The sequence below is a fragment of the Notechis scutatus genome, chromosome 4 (genome assembly GCF_049901735.1).
Source record: "Notechis scutatus isolate UNSWTSFEM ecotype Mainland chromosome 4, rNotScu1.2, whole genome shotgun sequence".
Lineage (NCBI taxonomy): Eukaryota > Metazoa > Chordata > Lepidosauria > Squamata > Elapidae > Notechis > Notechis scutatus.
This window is the reverse complement of record NC_142012.1, coordinates 98,380,222-98,399,822: the sequence shown is the minus strand read 5'-3', so window position 1 is coordinate 98,399,822 and position 19,601 is coordinate 98,380,222. Positions and strand designations below refer to the sequence as shown.

At 43.4% G+C, this 19,601-nt stretch overlaps 1 protein-coding gene across 2 annotated transcripts in view; it reads left to right on the top strand.

Annotated features, from left to right (window-relative positions):
* Positions 1-455: 455 nt before the first annotated feature.
* HTR7 (5-hydroxytryptamine receptor 7) overlaps positions 456-19,601 on the top strand; it is a 103,801-nt gene continuing 84,655 nt past the window's right edge. The window contains exon 1 of one of the 2 annotated variants that reach the window (XM_087964183.1): positions 456-2,248. In XM_087964183.1, the coding sequence (XP_087820309.1) occupies positions 1,368-2,248 (881 nt within the window). In that variant the 5' untranslated portion in view covers positions 456-1,367. The remainder of the gene's footprint in view (positions 2,249-19,601) is intronic. The other variant, XM_026670686.2, reaches the window with a different exon arrangement.

Sequence of the window (19,601 nt, the reverse complement as noted above, 5' to 3'; positions counted from 1 at the left end):
TTTTCCCTACATTTTAAAATTTAGGACTCTCAATCTCCTATCGCAATCCTTCCCCCATCCCAATTTTATTTGGTAAGTGGAGCATGAGAAGAGGAGCTGGCTGAAACAGAACCGGGTAAGGCAGGAAATCTGCAATATAACTAACTCCATCTGGACGGTGTATTTCTCACGAATGAATTTTTCTCCCACTGCCGTTTTTTTAAAAAAACGTGGGTCTAGCTATCTCCTGAAACATCAAAGTGGGAGTCTTTAATTAATATTTTAACGTTGGTCTGTTGATCTCCTAAAAACGATCAAGCTTTTTTTTTTAAAAAAAGTCTACCAGACTGCTCTTTTTTTCCAAATAGGTCTATCAATCCGTTCGACTTCTTTCGTTATAAACTTTCTTTAAAAAGGAAAAAAAAAACACGAAAGAAAAGCCGATCATCTCTGCACTGCAGTAGCAGCTCCAGGAATAAGGGAAGATCCGGAAGAAGGGACTGGAAATCCCCAATAGGAAATCGCTATTTAAAGAAACGTATCCAAGGGACCACATCGGAGGGGAGCAGCATGATGGCTGGGTGAAAGCGACCAAGGATGGGCAAATCCAGCCCTGCCTAACGTGAAGAACCACGGGGGTCCTCCCCCCCCCACCCGCAGGTGCGGCTGGGCTGGAAGAGAAACGAAGCCCAGGGTTGAATCTAAGCGCCGGCTTGAACTCCCGCATTCAAACTGCGAGACCGCCCCGCTCCTCCGCTGCCTGTGACACCACCCGAAAGCCCAGCTGCGCGGGGCGCGCTTCTTTCTTAACCACCGATTCGAGGACGGTAAAGAAAAACCGGTTGTAAAGCACAGGGAGCACCCAGGGCTCCCGTGGGAGGCTGCAGAAACCCGCTCGGCTTAGCGGAGAGCAGCGAGGAACAGGCGGCTTTTCCAGGTCTCTTTGCATTTGCAAGCAAACCTTCCAAGCGGTGCGCCAGACTTTTCGAAGCGCACCCTCGATGCGCTCAGGATCAGAGAGGGAGCCCCGATTCGGGGTCCGTCTGGAGGGGAGATAAGCCTCGGATTAGCCTCCATCCGGGAGCGGGTTTTTTCCCCACCGCCTGCGCCCGACGGGCTCCCCGCTCGAGCGCTCTCCTGCCGCACTCCGCAAAGTTCCCGATTGCCGGCACGGCTTGGGGATTCCGGCCATCGGCGTGGCATCGAAGGCGAGCGAGCGCCGCGAGGTCCGGGGCTAAAGGCGAGGTCCTTGGCCCTCTCGGGCCCAAGACGCTTGAGCTGCCGCCGAGCACGCCCTGCCCCCTGTGGAGGCGGATCTCCTCGCCCGGCGCCCCGCTCTGCGCCCGCGCTGCCGCCGCCCGCCCGCCGGAGGGAGCCCCGCAGACTTTATGCCAGAGCCCTCGGCGGCGGGGAAGTGGCGCTTGGCCTCTGCGCGCGGCTCCATCCAGGTGAAGCGGGCGGAGAGAGGCGCAGCTTCGGCGGGCGGAGCGAGCGGCTGGCTGCCTGGGCGGGCAGCAGCAGCCCGGGGACGCCGCGTGAGAGCGCTGGGAACCGCCGCCGCCGCGTGGAGAGGCGGGCATGCGGGCTGGCGGCAGTGGGCTTCGTGGGTAGCCCTCCTCAATATGGTCTTCGTCTGCCACGGCGCCAGCAGCTGTCCCGTCTTGGCTAGCAGGAGCCTGGACTCCTTGGCGCCGGAGCCTCCCCGGCCGTTGGGTGACACTGGCGGGGCGAGGATGATTTCTGGCTCGCTGAATCCGCCCCGTTTAGGGATAGGCGGGAAACTTCTGCAAGGGGTCACCGCCGGCCCTGGAGGGGGAGGCCAAGGCGTAGGCAGCGGCGTCGTCGGAGGAGGCGACGTCGTCGTCGTCGGGAGCAGCACCGGCGGTCCCAGCGCGCTCAGCCCGGGCTACGGCGACGCCGGCAACGACACGCAGTGCGGCGAGCAGATCCTGAGCTACGGCAACGTGGAGAAAGTGGTCATCGGCGCCGCTCTGACCCTCATCACGCTGCTGACCATCGCGGGCAACTGCCTGGTGGTCATCTCGGTCTGCTTCGTCAAGAAGCTCCGCCAGCCCTCCAACTATCTCATCGTCTCGCTGGCCTTGGCCGACCTGTCGGTGGCCGTGGCCGTCATGCCCTTTGTCAGCGTGACCGACCTCATCGGCGGCGAGTGGATCTTCGGCAGCGGCTTCTGCAACGTCTTCATCGCCATGGACGTGATGTGCTGCACCGCCTCCATCATGACCCTCTGCGTGATCAGCATCGACAGGTGAGGAGGCCGCGCAAAGAAATCCCCCTCACCCCACAAACCCGCCCCCGACGGCGGGGCGGCTAGGCCGGGTGAGACCCGGGGCCACGTTGGAAGCCTGGCGTGAGGGAAGAGAGCCGCCGTCTTGGTCGGCGCGCGCAAGCCGGGCGGCTTGGTTGGTTGAAGCGGCTTGAAAGGGTTTCGGGTTTTGGCGCGCTAACTCCGGATGTCGCTCTTTCCTTGTCAGTATCATCCGCGTTGAAGGTTGGGGTTTCTCTGTGGGAAAGGAAACATCAGGCGAAACTCGGGAGAAGTTGGGGAAAAAGGGATAAACGATCGAGTCCTGACCCTTGGACCAGGCTGAGATTCAATGCAAAGTATTACACATTTAGGATTCCTTAACTGGATTACCTATAATCATCCTAGATCAGGGCTCTCCAACCTTGGCAACTTTAAGCCGGGCGGACTTTGACTCCCAGAATTCCCCAGCCTGCTGGCTGGGGAATTCTGGGAGTTTAAGTCCGCCCGGCTTAAAGTTGCCAAGGTTGGAGAGCCCTGTCCTAGATTGTATCACTTGATAATAATTATGGGTGTCTTTATTAATCACGCAATGCTAAGATTTATTTTTTAAAACCCATACACAGGATATATACATACACAGGGCTGATTGTAAGTTATCTGAGAGAAATTATCTAGAATTGTAGGGAGGATAAACAATAGCCAATGCCTCCCTTTTAATAGAAGCCTGATGCCACCTGTAAAATAGGTCTGGAACCTCTTTCAGGCTGTGTGAAGCGTTCACGAGTTATCCTAAGGAGCGAGTGAAAAGAGAATAATTGTTCTGATCTCAGCATCATGAAATGATATCCTGGCTTTGAACACCTGTAGAGGCAAAACAAGTTTGTTCAGAAAATGTCTGAGTTGATAGAAACACAGTGGAAGGCTAATCTGTCCGAAGAGCGCCAACGCTTTCTAGAGGTTCCACCCTGTAGCCATTCCCAGAAAACTAAAGGTATACTTAATAAATGTTTTTCCTGCCATCAAAGAGAGGTCTTGTCCGTCCCTCAAAACTTCTGGATTTTGAGTGGGTTTTGGTTTTTTGTTTTTGTTTTGCCACTGAAGTCAATTTTGGAGAACATGAACTATTGATGAAGTTGGACAGTGTGGAAACTGTGTGAAAAGTTTGAATGGAAGTGTAAATTGTTTGACTGGAGTTGAGAATCGATTTTGTAAGCAATCCAGCAGGGGTCTCTTTTGAGTTGCTATAACCTTGAAAAGAATAGACAACTACAGTAAACTGTAAAAGTCAGGCAAAAGAATGGATATTTCATAAGAAGAGAAGAGGATGCAGGGAAACCCTCTAGAATAGCTATGCTCATTCAACATCCTTATTATCAATGATCATCTGAATCATCTTTATACCTTTAACCCAGTTATGGCTGTATGTGTCACTCAGAGCCTACCAGATGACAAGTCATTCAGATGAAATGTGTTTGGCTAATTTTGGTTCAGACTGTCCCTACAGGCATAGCCATGGCCTGGTGTAAGCTATTCATGAGTATCAAGCTGTATTGTTAGAAACAGGATATCTGCTATATTGCAGGGGTGTCAAACTCATGGCCTGTAGGCCGGATGTGTCACGTGCTGGCCATGCCCACTCCCAGGTTAGCAAAGGGGGGGGAAAGGTTGCGATATGTCATATTAAAATCTTTTGAGTGTTTTTGGCATCAACGCTTGTTCAGAATTTTTTTAAAAAAAATCTTGGAGATTTATGTCAATTGAGAGAAGGGTAGTTCTGAGAATTATTAAGTGAAATGAATTATGTCTTTGTTTTTTATTATCGTTAACAGGAATTGTTTCACCATCCCACAATATTTTACAATATTGTAAAAAAAGGCTTGTAATTCTTGCAGAAATAGTGAGAGTTTTGATAGCATAATAAAACAGGATATTATGTGTACTACACACTATTACCCCATATTATATACTATTAAATGTAATTTACAATTTGTAATGTGTGATTTGATAAACCAGTCTTCCTTAACTTGGTATTTTCCTGGATTGGAGAAAGTCATTGTGGCCGAGAATTAGCGTAGCTGCTGTCTCCATTGTATCAGGCTAGAGAAATTCCCAGCAGGATTGAGATAGTAATGGAGAGCCACGCTTTATTATTATTTAAACAAAGGATACTTTATAGTTCCCTGATCAAATCAGAATCAAATTCAGTCAAATTCTTTCAGTCTAAGTTTTGACAGTGAGGAAAACAGTAGAGATAAAAGGAGAGCTCTGGGTTGTGAAAAGATCCCTACTGCTTTAAAAAAATAAAGGAATAAATGCTTTTGTCTGCACCAGAGATGTTCTTAGGGTACGGGTTAAGCAAAAATAGTCAGCCATTGTCATGAGTCTGCACATTCCTTTTTCCAATATTAAACTTTCCAACTGAAGTAGCTACTTTATCATTGTTAAGGACAGAAGATTTTAAATCCCTTTTGTATTCCTTAAGAGATAAGACTTCTGGAGCTACTTGCAGTTTTTCTACTCTTCTGGAGGTAGTCCCTATATTAATCTCTCTTTGCAAAGTTCTCTTTTACATTGAAACTGAACGTGCAGCTGGTAGGGCCGTATCTACTGGGCATCCTGGAAAGGGAGACCTATGGCCACTTTTGACCTCCAATAATTAGTGAAGGTTGCAGGTTATAAACCAGCAATGTCCAGCTTTGACAACTTTAAGGCTTGTGGACTTCATTATCCACGCTGGCTGGGGAATTCAGGGAGTTGGAAGTCCACAAGTCTTAAAGTTGCCACGGTTGGATACCTCTGTAATAAATCCTCAGAAAAGTTGCATAAGGCTCACAAAGTCAGTACAATTTATAGCCTGACCTTTACAGCCAGAATGCGGCAGTTCAGAATCCCTCACAGTGATCATGTACTGTAAGTATAGAATATTATCTCCCACAAGGTAGAACCTTATTATCTAGGATTGCTCAAAGCAAGAGGCTTCATAGGTGGAAGCTAGGCAGTCAGACTTGATTAGAAACTGGATGGAAGGCTGCTAAAAAATCCCAAGTATATAGCATAGGAAGCTGAAAATTCCTTTTGAGAGAAGGTAGTATATTTTGGTATGGTTACTGAGAAAACTTGATGAGTTCATGAAATCATTAGGGGTTAAGCTCAGCTTCATTAGTGGATCTAATGAACAAAATGATTAAGTATTCTGAAATAGAGTTTTAGGCCTTTGGCCATTGTATATTTTGAATTGCAATGGTGACTTTTCGGAAAATCTTATAATTAAATGGAAAAGAATTAAAGGCTTATATTGAAATGGGCATTTTTACTAACTGAAGTTACTCCCATTTCTGTAAATGCAAGTTTTCATTTTTAAAAGATAAGAAGGGTTGCTTTAAAAACAAGGGTCTTCAAAGTTGGCAAGTTTAAGACTTGTGAACTTTAACTCCTAGAGGTAACATGATTGGAGGAGGAATTCTGGGAGTCCACAAGTCTTAAAGCTGTCAAGTGTGAAGACCTCCACTTTAAAAGATCACTTTTGGTTTATTTTGGTTTTTTAGTCAGTTTTTCCTCTATTTCTCTATGGATAGAGAAGAAATTCTGTAGATCTCAGTTCCACAGCCCTGGGCAAATTCTGTTCTGAGACATGAAGCCAGTCTTGGACATATTTTCTGGCCTTGAAAAATGACGACCCAGGGTTTCTATGCAAAACAAGGACACTTTAGCACTCTAGAATCCAGGTCAGCAGAATTTTGGAGGGCAAGAAGGACAATGAGAGTAAATAGGGAATGAGTCAGGCAGAGGTGAGCTAGGAGATTTGAAGCACCTTACTGCAGAGGTAAGTTAATTTCTCATGTTGCATGCAGATGCTCCACAATAAATCAGGTTGTGATTACTTAACAAAGAACAACTTCAGCAAAGGCATTAAAACACAGGCCTAGAAAAGTCCAATCCCCAAGCCCAGGAATCTGGTTAGGATAAATCCTCCTTCAAACCTGTCTATTTTCCCATAACAGTTATTTCTACAATTCCTGATTCCTACACAAACCATTCATATTGCTTCTCTTCTCTCTTCTGAGAATATTAAAAGAACATTGCATTATATTAAAGGCCCATCTAGTTCACTCTTCTAGGGGCAGAGTTGCCAAGCCAATGTATCCTGAAACTTTTCAAGTAGGAGATACGGCAAAGAGCCCTTTTCTTCTGTTATCCCACAGCTGCTGTGGATTTAAGATAAATTCTTTTTCAAGACGAGGTTCACTTTCCAAACCATCTGAATGGGTGACCTTTGTTGGCACCTGCTGGCAATCAGTTCCATAGTTAGGCAGAGAAATATTTATTTTTATTGGTCCTAAATTTTCTGAGCATTGAGATTCAGTGGGAATCTCAAGTCTTTAATGCTGGGTAAGAAAGAGTTGAAGGAATGTCTCTTTTTCTCCATATTTTCCACACTGAGATATCATGCATCCTATTGTATTTTCTTTCCAAACCGCATAGTCTCAAATACTGTTTAATATTCATCTATATACAAGTTACATATATACAAGACAGGACAATCACATCTGATACCTGTACAATTAGCTCAACCCTCCCCCAAGGCTGTTTGCTTTCTCCACTTCTCTTCTCCCTGTATACCAATGACAGCATCTCAAACAATCCATCTGTTAAAATACTGAAGTTTGCAGATGACACAACAGTGATTGGTCCCATTTGAGACAATGACAAATCTGCATACAGACAGGAGGTTATACAACTTGCCTTGTGGTGTAACTGGAACAATATGGAACTGAACACACTCAAAACCATAGAAATGGTGGTAGACTTTGGAAGAAACCCTCCCATACTACCACCTCTTACAATACTAGACAACACAGTATCAACAGTAGAGACCTTCAAATTTCTAGGTTCTATTATATCACATGACCTAAAATGGATACCTAATATCAAAAAAGCACAACAAAGAATGTTCTTTCTGCGCCAACTCAAAAAGCTCAAACTACCCAAGGAGCTGCTGATCCAGTTCTACAGAGGAATGATTGAGTCTATCATCTGCACCTCTATAACTGTCTGGTTTGGTTCTGCAACCCAACAGGACAGACACAGACTTCAGAGGATAATTAGGACTGGAAAAAAAAAACAATTACTACCCACCTTCCTTCAATCGAAAACCTGTATACTGCACTAGTCAAAAAGGGCTGTGAAAATATTTACAGACCCCTCACATCCTGGACATAAACTGTTCCAACTCCTGCCCTCAAAACGACGCTATAGAGCACTGCACACCAGAACAACTAGACACAAGAACAGTTTTTTCCCAAAAGCCATCATTCTGCTAAACAAATAATTCCCTCAATACTGTCCAACTATTTACCAAGTTTGCACTACTATTACTAGTAATCTTCTCATCACTCCTTATCACCCATCCCCTCCCACTTGTGACTATATGACTGTAACTTCATTGCTTGTATCCTTACAATTTATATTGACTGTTTCCTAGTATGATTTGATTGCTTATTGTACCCAATGGCTATTATTAAGTGTGGTATCTTATGATTCTCGACTCTTGACGAATGTATCTTTTATGTACATGGAGAGTATTTGCACCAAGACAAATACCTTGTGTGTCCAATCACACTTGGCCAATAAAGAATTCTATTCTGTTCTATTCCTATTCTATTCTATTCTATTCTATTCTATTCTATTCTATTCTATTCTATTCTATTCTATTCTATAGATTGCTCTAGCCTCCAAATAATTTTAATTTGCTGCTCCTATGCCTTTTTTGGGCTTTACAATATCTTTTGCAGTGTACTGATTAGAATTACCGTATTTGCCGGCGTATAAGACGACTGGGCGTATAAGACGAGCCCCCAACATTTCCACTCAAAATATAGTTTTTGTTATATACTCGCCGTATAAGACGACCCCCCCCACTTGGAGGCATGCTTTTCAAGGCAAAAAAAGTCGTCTCATACGCCGGCAAATACGGTAAGTTGTAACACTTGGGGTATTCTGGATATAATTCTTGATTGACACCCCCAACCCCTTTCCCCCAAACTTACAAAGCCACCAAAATGCTTTAGAGAGGCAGCTTCGCCTTTCTCAGGCTGGCACTCAATTCCTCTCCCTTTCTTTGTGACAGCCCCCGCGTGCGTGCCATCGGGACTCCAAGGGTGGGGGATGGACAGCTGCCAACTCACTCTCTCTCTCTCTCTCTCTCTCTCTGTGTGTGTGTGTGTGTGTGTGTGTGTGGTGTGGAGGGTAATTCCGGCTATCTCTGGCCTCCGCTCGGTTTTAAAGTCGCTTGGCCGGTTCCCAAGTCGCAAGCGCGCGCTGGCCGGGAGACGCGGCGCCGGGTGGAAGCTCGGTGCAGGGGAGGCAGATCTTTTCTCTTAAGCGGGGAGGGGAGGAGGGGACAAGAGGAGGGACGGGACGGGACAGGGGCGGGAGGAGGGCGCTCGCCTTCTTCCACCGCCCACCGGACCCCTTTCTTCCCAAGGGGACCCTGGAAAGCAGCTCGGGAGCTGGGTGGCCCTGCCCAGCGGGGTCCCATCAGGAACTTCCTGAGGACATCCCCCCCGCCCCAAGCACAGCCCTCCCGGTCTTTCAAAGAGGGAGGGAGAAGCGGGAGGAGCAAATTGCCACCCCCCGCCCCGCTGCCCAGAAGGAGGGGCGGCACAGTCCACCCCCACCACCTTCTCCCCCCCACTCCCTGGGCCATTACGCGGCTCGGGGCTGGCTGGGCGAAGCGGCCCCGCCAGAGACCCTCCCGCTCCACCCCCACCCCACCTCCAGATTGGCCTCCGCAAGCGCCCCGAGCCGGGCGGAGGGTGGGTGGGTGGGTGGGAGGAGGAGGAAGAGAGACTCCGGCTGGGCTTGAAGGGGCTTCGCAAGTTGCGGAGCTCCGCCCCCGTCGCTCTTGCACTGAGTGACAATGTATTTACCGGCGTATAAGACGACCCCCCCACTTGGAGGCATGTTTTTTAGGGCAAAAAAGTCGTCTTATACGCCGGCAAATACGGTATACATAGTGTATCTTTGTAGGAATTCTTTCCACCCCCAAATTTTTAATCTTCAAAGAGTTCTATACATTCAAATATAGTAGATCATTTTAATAGCAGCTTCATCAATACTGCCATATATGAAATACAAGAAAATGGCAAATTTCAGATTGTTGTTCTTAATATAGAATATAGAATTCTTTATTGGCCAGGTGTGGTTGGACACACAAGGAATTTGTCTTGGTGCAAATATTCTCAGTATATATCATCATCCTGCTGATTTGCTGAATGCCCTTTTAAATTTTTTCCCTCTTACTTGAAAACATCGGTAAAGCGTGATTATCATCAAATTAGATGAACTTTTGGGAGAGGTGCACCTCCCGGGTGTCCCTAATCAGCCAATCACATATTTAGTTTCTTGCAATTATTCTTTCTAATTTAAGGTTAAGCTGCATCAAATAAAGATACTAATTCCACTAATAAGGTTTTTAAAACTGTCTGCTTGGATGGGTGAGGCGGGACTGAATTTGTTAAAAATGAAAAACCATCATGAATTCATTCTAATGTACAGAAAAACCCACAAGGGCAGATGGATACTCAAAAAGCTGCTTTCTTGAAAATTAGGAAAATGAAATACTCAGCTGTGTGCAACTCAAGAGTTTTAAATAGCTAATTTCAGTAGTTCCAATTTAGTTTAATTTTTGTATTTTAACTAAGAGGTAAATAATGAAATCATATGTGAGAAATAGATTGCCTGGAATGAGTAAATACCAAGATATGATATGTGGGATGAAATTCTTAATAAACTGCCACATAATTATGCTGCTTAGAAGTAGTTAAGGAGTCCTAATATATGACTAGACGTTTATTAGATTTGAGTGATGATTTCTGAACTGCAATACTGCCCTCCGCAAAGCAGAAATAGAAGCTGAAACTTCAGATCTTTCAAAACCTTTAAGAAGCCAGTTTGGTCCAGTGGTTAAAACACCAGACTAGAAAGCAAGGTGAGTTCAATTCTCGTCTTAGCCATGAAAGCCAACTGGCCAGTCACTCTCAGCCAAATCCATCTCACAGGGTAGTTGTTGTGAGGAAAATAAGAAGAAGAAGGACCATTAGATAGGTTCGCTGCTTTGAATTGTTTATAAAAATAATAAAAGGTTATAAACAAACAAATAAACGTAAAAAACAAAAGGAGCTCTGATACGTTGGCAAGATTGCTTTCCTTGGATTAGTGTTTAATCCCCTGAGTGTTAGGAGATTAGATGATATACTGGGGCCAGTTTTTTTTAATGTTTTATATTTTAACTAAGGTAGTTCTTGATTTACGATCACAGTTGAGCCCCAAATTTCTGTTGCTAAGTGAGACAGTTATTAAGTGAGATTTGTCCATTTTATGACCTTTCTGGCCACAGTTGTCAAATGAATTGTTGTTAAGTTAGTAACAGGGTTGTTAAGGGAACCTGGCTTCCCCATTGTGAGAAAGTCACAAAAGATGACCCTGGGACACAGCAACTGTCATAAGTATGAGTCAGTTGCCAAGCATCTAAATTTTGATCACAGGACCTGCAACAGGGATGTTGCAACTGTTATAGGTGTGAAAAACGGTCATAAGTCACTTCTTTCACTGCCGTTGTAACTTCGAATTGTCACGAAACGAACTATTATAAGTTGAGGACTGTGTGTAGAATGATTTTATATCCTTTTAGAAAATCTTCGTGTGAGACACACTCAGAATTGATTGAAAGATGGGCTGCCATATAAATGTTTGAAATAAATCGCTTTAAGATATCAGTATGGAGTTTGAAATAAAATGAAACCTTCTTTTGAAGTTTTTGATGCGTGAAAAAAAGGTGCTGGGTTTTCATTTCATTTCCAAGTACTGGAATAAGGGACAATTGAAGATAACATAGAATCTAAAAGGCTAACACATCTCATTTTGCTTGAAGACTAGCACCACTGCAATTGTTAATTCCAGCCATTGCTAGTTCTGCCTTTAAATACACAGTCAGTAAAAATAGCTTTTGTTTAAAAGAAAACCCTATATCAAATATTATGCTTCAATTCTCTATATGTTTCATTTATGATTCTTTTAAAAAAAAGATATCAATCCACATTGTGACTCTTGAGAGCATTAGTTGTGTGTATCTTTGGAGATTTGTGATTATAATCCCAATATTTAGAGTTGTAAAGCTATTTCCTTGAATATATTCTTTAATGCATTGCAGAGAATAAGTAAAGCTTAAAGTAATAATACAAGTAAAACAATAATTTAAATATGTTTGATTTTAGGACTTGTTCATTTTTATTTTACTTTTTTATATATTCAACTTAAGCAATTTCTGTAAGCCTCAGGGGTTCAGGTGTGCCTTTTTATTGATTGGGGATTATCTACTCTTTTTCTTTGTCTTAGCATTTGATGGATTTGCTAATCAATTTCACAACCAGATTTCATGAACTCCGGCTAGTTAGATTTGTAATCCTTTATCCATTTTATAGTGCAGACAGACATAGGCATTTAAAGGGAGGCAAGTGACAAAAGCATACGTTGCAATACAAACTCCCATTCCTTATGTTCCTCCATGCAATGTTGTGATGAGGATACAAAAGGGCAGGGATAGCACGGGACACACCACATAGATGCCTATGCTGAGAGAGAGGAAGAGGCGGAGGGGGAGGGAGGGAGGGAGGGGAGAGGGAGAGAGAGAGAGTATTCTGATCTGGCCTTTTTGTCTTATATAAATAGTGTGCCCTTTTCTATAGTGCTAAATGTTGTATTTTGCACTTCACTGACACAGAACTGGCCAATTCAGGGCAAAAATAGACTTCTGAGAGAAAGTAGCACAAAGAAAATAGGCTAGATAGAATATTGGCTGTGTGATCCACACGTGAGACCATGTTATTTCTGAAGATTCTTTGAAAATGATCTCCCTTTTAAATATTTGATTTGAGTGAGGCTTACTTTTTTTTAGCAGATATGTAAAGGATTACCAATGTGGTGAATTAATAGTGTAATCCTATTGTCTTCTGAGAAATACATCTGGAGGTGAACTGATAACTCCAGTGCTGAAGCCTTCCTGAAAAACTAGCCAAAATACAGATATATGAAGAAAAACACTCTAAAGATAATACAAACTGAGTTTCTGTTGTTGTTATTTGCTGCATCACAGGGTACCCCAACACAGGAGCTGGTTTGAGTCTGGCATGCACAGATCTAAACACAGGACATGGAGACTATCGGTGGCATGCTGAGATCAGATTTTTTTTGCTTATGGGGTTGTTCCTGCTCCACTGAGCTGATAATTACCTTTAGCTCTGAACAAAGGCAGTAGAGCAAAAATTAAGAACAGCTGGAGTGCTTCCTTACAAACCTTGGATGATGCTCAAACCAAAAAGCTGATTGAACAATACTGAGTATTATTCCAAACTCAATTCCCTCTTTGAAGCCCTAGAAACACCCCAGACATGGAGTCCTGGGAATCTGCAAGTATTTTCCTCTAGCTTGAGGAAGAATCTTTTTGGGGCTAGGAACCAACCTCCTTCCATCCACATTATTATTTGTCACCTATGCCAACTTTCCTGTTTTCAGCACTTTTATCTTAGTGATTCCAGGATAATCGATCAATCTAACAAGTTCTTTTCTGTTGCAACTTTTATAAGGATCTTTGAAAAGATATCAGATCTTCCCTCTTTATTAAGTGCCCCAGACAATTTTTATACTCTCTTTTTTACTCTCAGCTCAAATTACAAAGCCATCTACACAGTAGCAAAATTTATTGTGGCAGCAGTGGAGGTAACAAACAAAACATCAAACAAAATCTTACCATTTTTTTAACTGCTTGATTTTATTTGACTGTTTTTAATCTCTGATCTTAAGTTGTAAATGAAGAATGAGAAATAAGCCTTAGCGAGTTCAATATAATTGCAGTTAAATAAATGAGTATTAAACAAATTTGCTCAGGAGAGACAAAATATGCACATGCTTCGTTTTTAGATGAACATGGAATGCTTGCTATTTTGCATTCTTACAGCTACAATTATTAAAAAGTGTTTGTTTTTAAATCCGATGCCCAGTCCTTCATCAAACATTTCAAAACAGTACATCTGATTGAATATGCAGTTCTCTGCCTGCCTACACAGAAGCCAACTTTCTGAGGTCAGTGGAATTTACTCCAAGGATTTGGCCATAAGCAATTTAATTTAAATACAGTAGATGAATTTAAAATACCAACTAGATTACCTTTTATAGATTTCTGATTGTGTGCTGTCAAAGCAAAAACCCTTTTGCATAAGCAATCCAAGGTGCTGCTGGTCATCACCTACACAGCCTCACATGGCATAGGGCCAAGCTTAATTAATGGATTGCCCATCTCCCATGCTTTCTGTGCCAGCAGAACAGGTGTGTGTAGAGAGAAAGGAAGATGACCTTGAGGGGGCTGTCTAGGCAAAAAGGATTGAAGCATTTTTAAAGTCCAGAATGTATAGATACTATTCGGAAGCTCAGATGGAAATCTCCCTCATTCACTGAATGATAAAGAGGGCGAGGAAGTTCAGCATAATTAAACTTGCAAAGATTCTGCTTTTAGAATCAATTACAATAAAAGCTGTTTTAACCTTTTGGTGGATTTGATTTTATACTTGGTTCTACCTAGAGGGGCTGACAATACACTCTGGGTCCCTCTGATCAAAAACTACCATCTTTCAGGAAGCAGACCTATATCCCAGTGCCTTGGTCTCTGGAATCCATGTGGCTCCCATCCTACCATGAGTCCTTGCAGACCTGGTTTTTCTCCCACACTCTTGAGTTTGGATGGATGGAGTCCAGTGGTGGTATGCTACCGGTTCGGAACGGTTCACCTGAACCGGTGGTAAAAAAAACCAACAACCTACCGTCACAGCCGAACCGGTTCCTCCGACAATCACCTGAGAGGATAAAAGAAGCGACAAGCACATGGGCAGGTGGGAGGGTCACTCCTAGCTTTTTGTTTCTTCATCCTCTCAGCTGATTGGCGCATTAGAGGTGTGCACATGCGCAGTCACCCACCAAACCAGTAGCAACCAGGTAGGTACCCACTACTGATGGAGTCCCTACTTGGCCTATCTTTTTACGCAGAGCACCCCATCCCATCTTGTTTTGTATTTTTAATTGTCTATTATATTGTGAGCCACCCAGGTACCTTTTGGTTGGTGTTTAAGTAAAATAAATTATAGTGGGTAGAAGTTATAGCAGTTATTCATTGAAGATTCTTGTCTGAGAAGACATAAATATGTTTTTTGTCCTTTCCGTGGTACCTGATCATTTCTTGTACAAATCTAGTTTTCTCTTCCTGTGTAATACAAGTTGCTTGTGCTCCAGAGAACAAGATATTTACATTATTGAGGAGTATTATAAGAAAGAGGAAACACATTTAACACAATTAGTAAACTAAATATTGACGACAATGTACTCCTGGGCATTTAGTTTGTTTGAATCTGCTTTTAGGTAAACATGGATAATGGATAAAATTAGTATATAATATATACAAAGTGATACAGAGAGATAAAATTGCATAGTTATGGGCTTTTAGTTTTGAAATTTTAGTGGTTCAGTTTTAAGTTAATTAAATATATTATTTCTTATTTTATGCTGAATTATAGGAAGGTGGGCTACCATATCTGGACAACAGAAATGATTATTTATCTATCTATTTATTATCTTTAGATGTAAGGTTGAATTTGTTTGCCATATCTATTATTTCATGGATTAGTAGGATTGATTCAACTGCTAGGTGGCAGCAAAGAGTTTGTTGTATTTTTTTGCTGCCATCTAATGGTCATCTTCTGCTTTGCAGTTCAAATCCAAACATCATTACAATAGTTTTGAAGTGTATCATTTAATTGAATAACCAGACTTTAGCACTGTTGGAACAAAAAAAGGCCATCATATGCTTAGATCACGTAAACCTGATGATTACTTCATCTGCAAGGTATAACTTCAGTTAAGGCAGATGTAGGATGACGAAGAACAATGATAGTAATAAAAACTGATTGATCATAAGCCATCAAGCTGTTTTCAACTCTAGTGACCATATAGATAGATTTTTTCTGTGACAATCTATCCCTATTTTGATCTTTTGAGTTTTCCAATGGTGGATCACCATCCACCTTGCTGCTGAAAAAGGGTCATCCTTTTTCTTTTCTTCCACCCTTTCCAACATTAGAGCATTTTCTAGAAAGCTAGATCTTCGCATAAAGTGACTGAAGTAGGATAATTTGAACTGATCATTTGTGCCTCAGGAGAGAATTTTGGTTGATTTGTTTAGTGATCCTTTGGTTCGTTTTCCTGAGGGTCCACGGCATTCTTCTTTAACACAAAATTTCAAAAGTGTCAATATTATTCATACCCTGCTTCTTCAAACTTCAATTTTTTTTGCTTCCATAGAGTGTTGCAGGGAACAGAGCATTTTACTTAAATATATTTTTGTTCGGAACAAGCTTAAAATGCAAAATACAGAACTTAAAAAAAAATCCAAAAGAAAAAAAAGGACAAAAAACACAAAACAATCAAAACATTAAAAAAGAAGAAAAAACCAACACATAATATTCCCTCTGGCTGAGTACTGATTAATAGATTACTCTGTTAGTTTCCACACCTTACAAAACAGCTCTTCCAAAAATTTTAACTATTAAATCTATGGTATTTACAAATTGTTGATCTGTCTTCTGCAAGGTTGTTTTTTTTTTGTGACAAAGTAGTTTACAGGAAGCATAATGATAATAAAACAGAATTAAAATTTCAAAACTCCCTGTTAAGAAACTCTTATTTTGATCCCCTTGTAGAAAGTTTACCACGGCATCTTATCTAGCCCAAGTCATCCCAAAAGTTATAAATAGTTCATCCTGGATCAAATGTCCACGTTTGTTTCTTAGTATCATCTCATCAATTGTTATTTAATTAAATATACCGTAATAGATTCAGTCTCCAGAATAAGCCTACCTTCTGATTAAAGTCCAAATAGAAATAGTTACCAGTTAACTGTAATAAATCCATCCAGTTTTCCTCATTCTTTATTGAAAAGAGGAATTTGGCACTTCCCTTTTTAGTCAAAGTGCTGATAATGTAGGAGTACACAGATTTAAGAACTTCAGAATAGCAGGTGAAGTACCCTCTGTTACTCCTCCAGCAGTGGCAGTATTTCTGATCTGGAACTAGGTCAGAGTCCTTTTATATATCTTCATCAGAGCAAGGGTCTCCAACCTTGGCAACTTTAAGACTTGTGGACTTCAACTCCCAGAGTTCCTCAGCCAGCTGGGAGTTCTAGTCCTTACGGACAATATGGCCGCAATGGCTCATGTCAACCGGCAAGGGGAGACGAGGTCCAGAGCCCTCATGAGAGAGGCTCTACGGTTGGGGTTATGGGCAGAGAAACACCTGTTATCAATCTCGGTGGACCACATCTCCGGGGTCGACAACTCCCAGGCTGACTGGCTCAGCAGGAGCCTAGTTGATCAGGCAGAATGGTCCATTCATCCGTCTCTATTCAGGGACCTTTCTCTCAGATTCGGAACACCGGAGGTGTATCTTTTCTCCACTCCTTAAAATGCCCAAGTCACCAGATTCTTCACCAGGTTTCCTTGCCAGGGAACGGAGGGGACCAATGCTCTTCAGTGCAGATGGCCCAAAGGTCTCCTGTACGCCTTTCCCCCTGCTTCCCATCATTCCGGCAGTAATTCGGAAGATGTTGGAGGAATGAGTGGAGCTCCTCCTCCTGGCACCCTATTGGCCAAGGAGGCCCTGGTTTGCGGACCTGGTCAACCTATCGGTGGCTTCTCCTTGGAGGATCCCAGCCCATCTAATCTCCCTTCATCAGGGGACTCTGCTCCACCCAGAGCCCCAGTGGCTCAAGCTGATCGTGTGGCACTTGAGCGGCAGCGGCTAAAGGAGGCTGATCTTCCAGAAAGGGTCATTATTACTATCCTGGGGTCTCACAAACCTTCTACAAGGCGCATCTATGATGCCACCTGAAAGGCCCTTTCCCGATGGTGCCTTAGGGAGGGTCTCTCTCCTGCTTCAGCCCAGTTGGCAGAAGTTCTTAGATTCCTTCAGCATGGTCTGGAGAAAGGTTTGGCCCCCAACACCTTACGCAGGCAGGTTGCGGCCCACTCCTTGGTTCTCTCATGGGGTTCGCTTCCTTCCTTATCCCATCACCCTTCAGTCAGGAGGTTTTTGAATGGGGCTTCCAAATTGCACCCACCAGTGGTTCACAGTTATCCTTCCTGGGACCTTCATGTGGTCCTTAATGCCCTTACAAAGCCCCCCTTTGAACCCCTTAGAACGGTGTCTCGCCGTTTCCTGACTCTGAAGGTAGTTTCCTCATTTCCATCACTTCAGCCAGGCGGGTATCTGAGCTTGCTGCTCTTTCCATCAGACAGGACCTTTGTTCCTTTCACGATGATAGGGTTGTTCTCCATCTGGACTCCTCATTTATTCCAAAGGTTAACACCTGGTTTCACAGGTCCCAGGACATTGTGTTGCCTGACTTCTGTCCTCTCCTGCACCATGACTTAGAGCGGCAGTGGCACACGCTAGACATCAGAAGGGCTCTTAGAATATACATTAAGCGCACTTCCTCCTTCAGGAAGTTGGAAGACGTTTGTTTCTTTTTCTCTTCTCACTTGGGGCACAAGGCCTCTTCTCCTACTATTAGCAGGTGGGTCAGATCTTGCATTGAGCAGGCCTACAAAGCTGCGGCCTTTCCGGTTCCTCGAGGTCTGATGGCGCACTCTACCAGAAGCGCGGCCACTTCTGCTGCCTGGGCGACCCAAGCACCCTTGGAGGAGATCTGTCGTGAGGCCACGTGGACATCCCCGTCTCCTTTCATCAGACACTACTGTCTGGATGCCTTTGCCTCGATGACTGCAGCCTTCGGCAGACGGGTGCTTCAACGAGTGGTTCAACAGTCGGTGTGATGAGTCGGACGAGGACCCGCCCGTGGACATGCAAGCTTTGGTATGTCCCATCCTGGGCTCTCGATGCAGCATGGAGGAGAATGGGCATTGGTAGAAGTTACCGTGAATGCCCTTTCTATCTATGCTGCGAGAGAGCCCTTGATTCGTCCGGAGAGGGTAAGTCATATTTCTCTATTCATTTTGTGCTTTCAGAGACACCTTTCAGTCTGTCAAGTATCTTCGCCAAAGCTGGGGTCTCTCCCGGGGGCTGGCTTTTATATCTTAGTACAGACTCAGCTAAATGACGTCATAGGAAGGAGTCAACCAATCCTGGGCTCTCTCGTAGCATAGATAGAAAGGGCGGTCAGGGTAACTTCTACCAACGCCCATTCAGCTGCTGCCATAAAACTTACATGACACTGACAACTTAATATTAATGCAGAATTTTATAGGTGATATCCTTGGGCCATTGATGATGAAGTTGTTGAAGTTGATGAGGCCGCTTTCTATATAAAAATGAACAAGAACAATCCTATAGGGCTTTTAGGGCCAAGACTTCATTGTCTGCAAAGCCTTGTCACGCTCTTCCACTTTGAAGGCCTAGAATGCTCATGCAGTGATACAATTTGTAACCCATAAAATATTAGGGAGCATTTATGAGAGAGATAAAACTGGCTTGGAATATATTTGCATAAGATACATTTGTAGTTTATTGAAGGAGAGTTTCAGGCCATATAGCAAATAATATGGCTGAAATAAGAGGCAGTCATATAACATGTAACACCAAGACAAATTCCTTGTGTGTCCAATCACACTTGGCCAATAAAGCTATTCTATTCTATTCTATTCTATTCTATTCTATTCTATTCTATTCTATTCTATTCTATTCTATTCTATTCTATTCTATTCTATTCTATTCTAACATGGCCATATATTTTATTAAAGCAATGATAGGGCTCTTTTTGGCTGTCTTGCTGGAGGCATACAAGTCATGTATCAATTGCAGGAAGCCTACAATTTGTCTTCTCCATCCATGGGGTCTAATTGTCTCATTTCAGACCTCTGAATAGATCTATGGCTGCTTGCTTGGATAACCGTGGAAACTTTGTGTATTTGGTTTATCATTTAGATGAGGAATATAACATTCCAGTATTTCAGAGGTGGTATTTAGCAGGTTCTCAGAAGTTCTGGAGAACCGGTAGCAGAAACTTTGAGTAGTTCGGAGAACCGGCACCTCTGACTGGCCCCGCCCCCATCTATCCTCTGCCTCTCGAGTCCCAGCTGATCAGCTGGGTCTTCTTTTGTTGCCCTGCACAGGAGAACGGAGCTGGAAAGCAGGTTAGTGGGGTGGGGAGAGAATGGAGATTTTGCAGTATCCTCCCCCAGGAGTGGGGAGGGAATGGAGATTTTACAGTATCCTTTCCCTGCCATGCCCAGCAAGC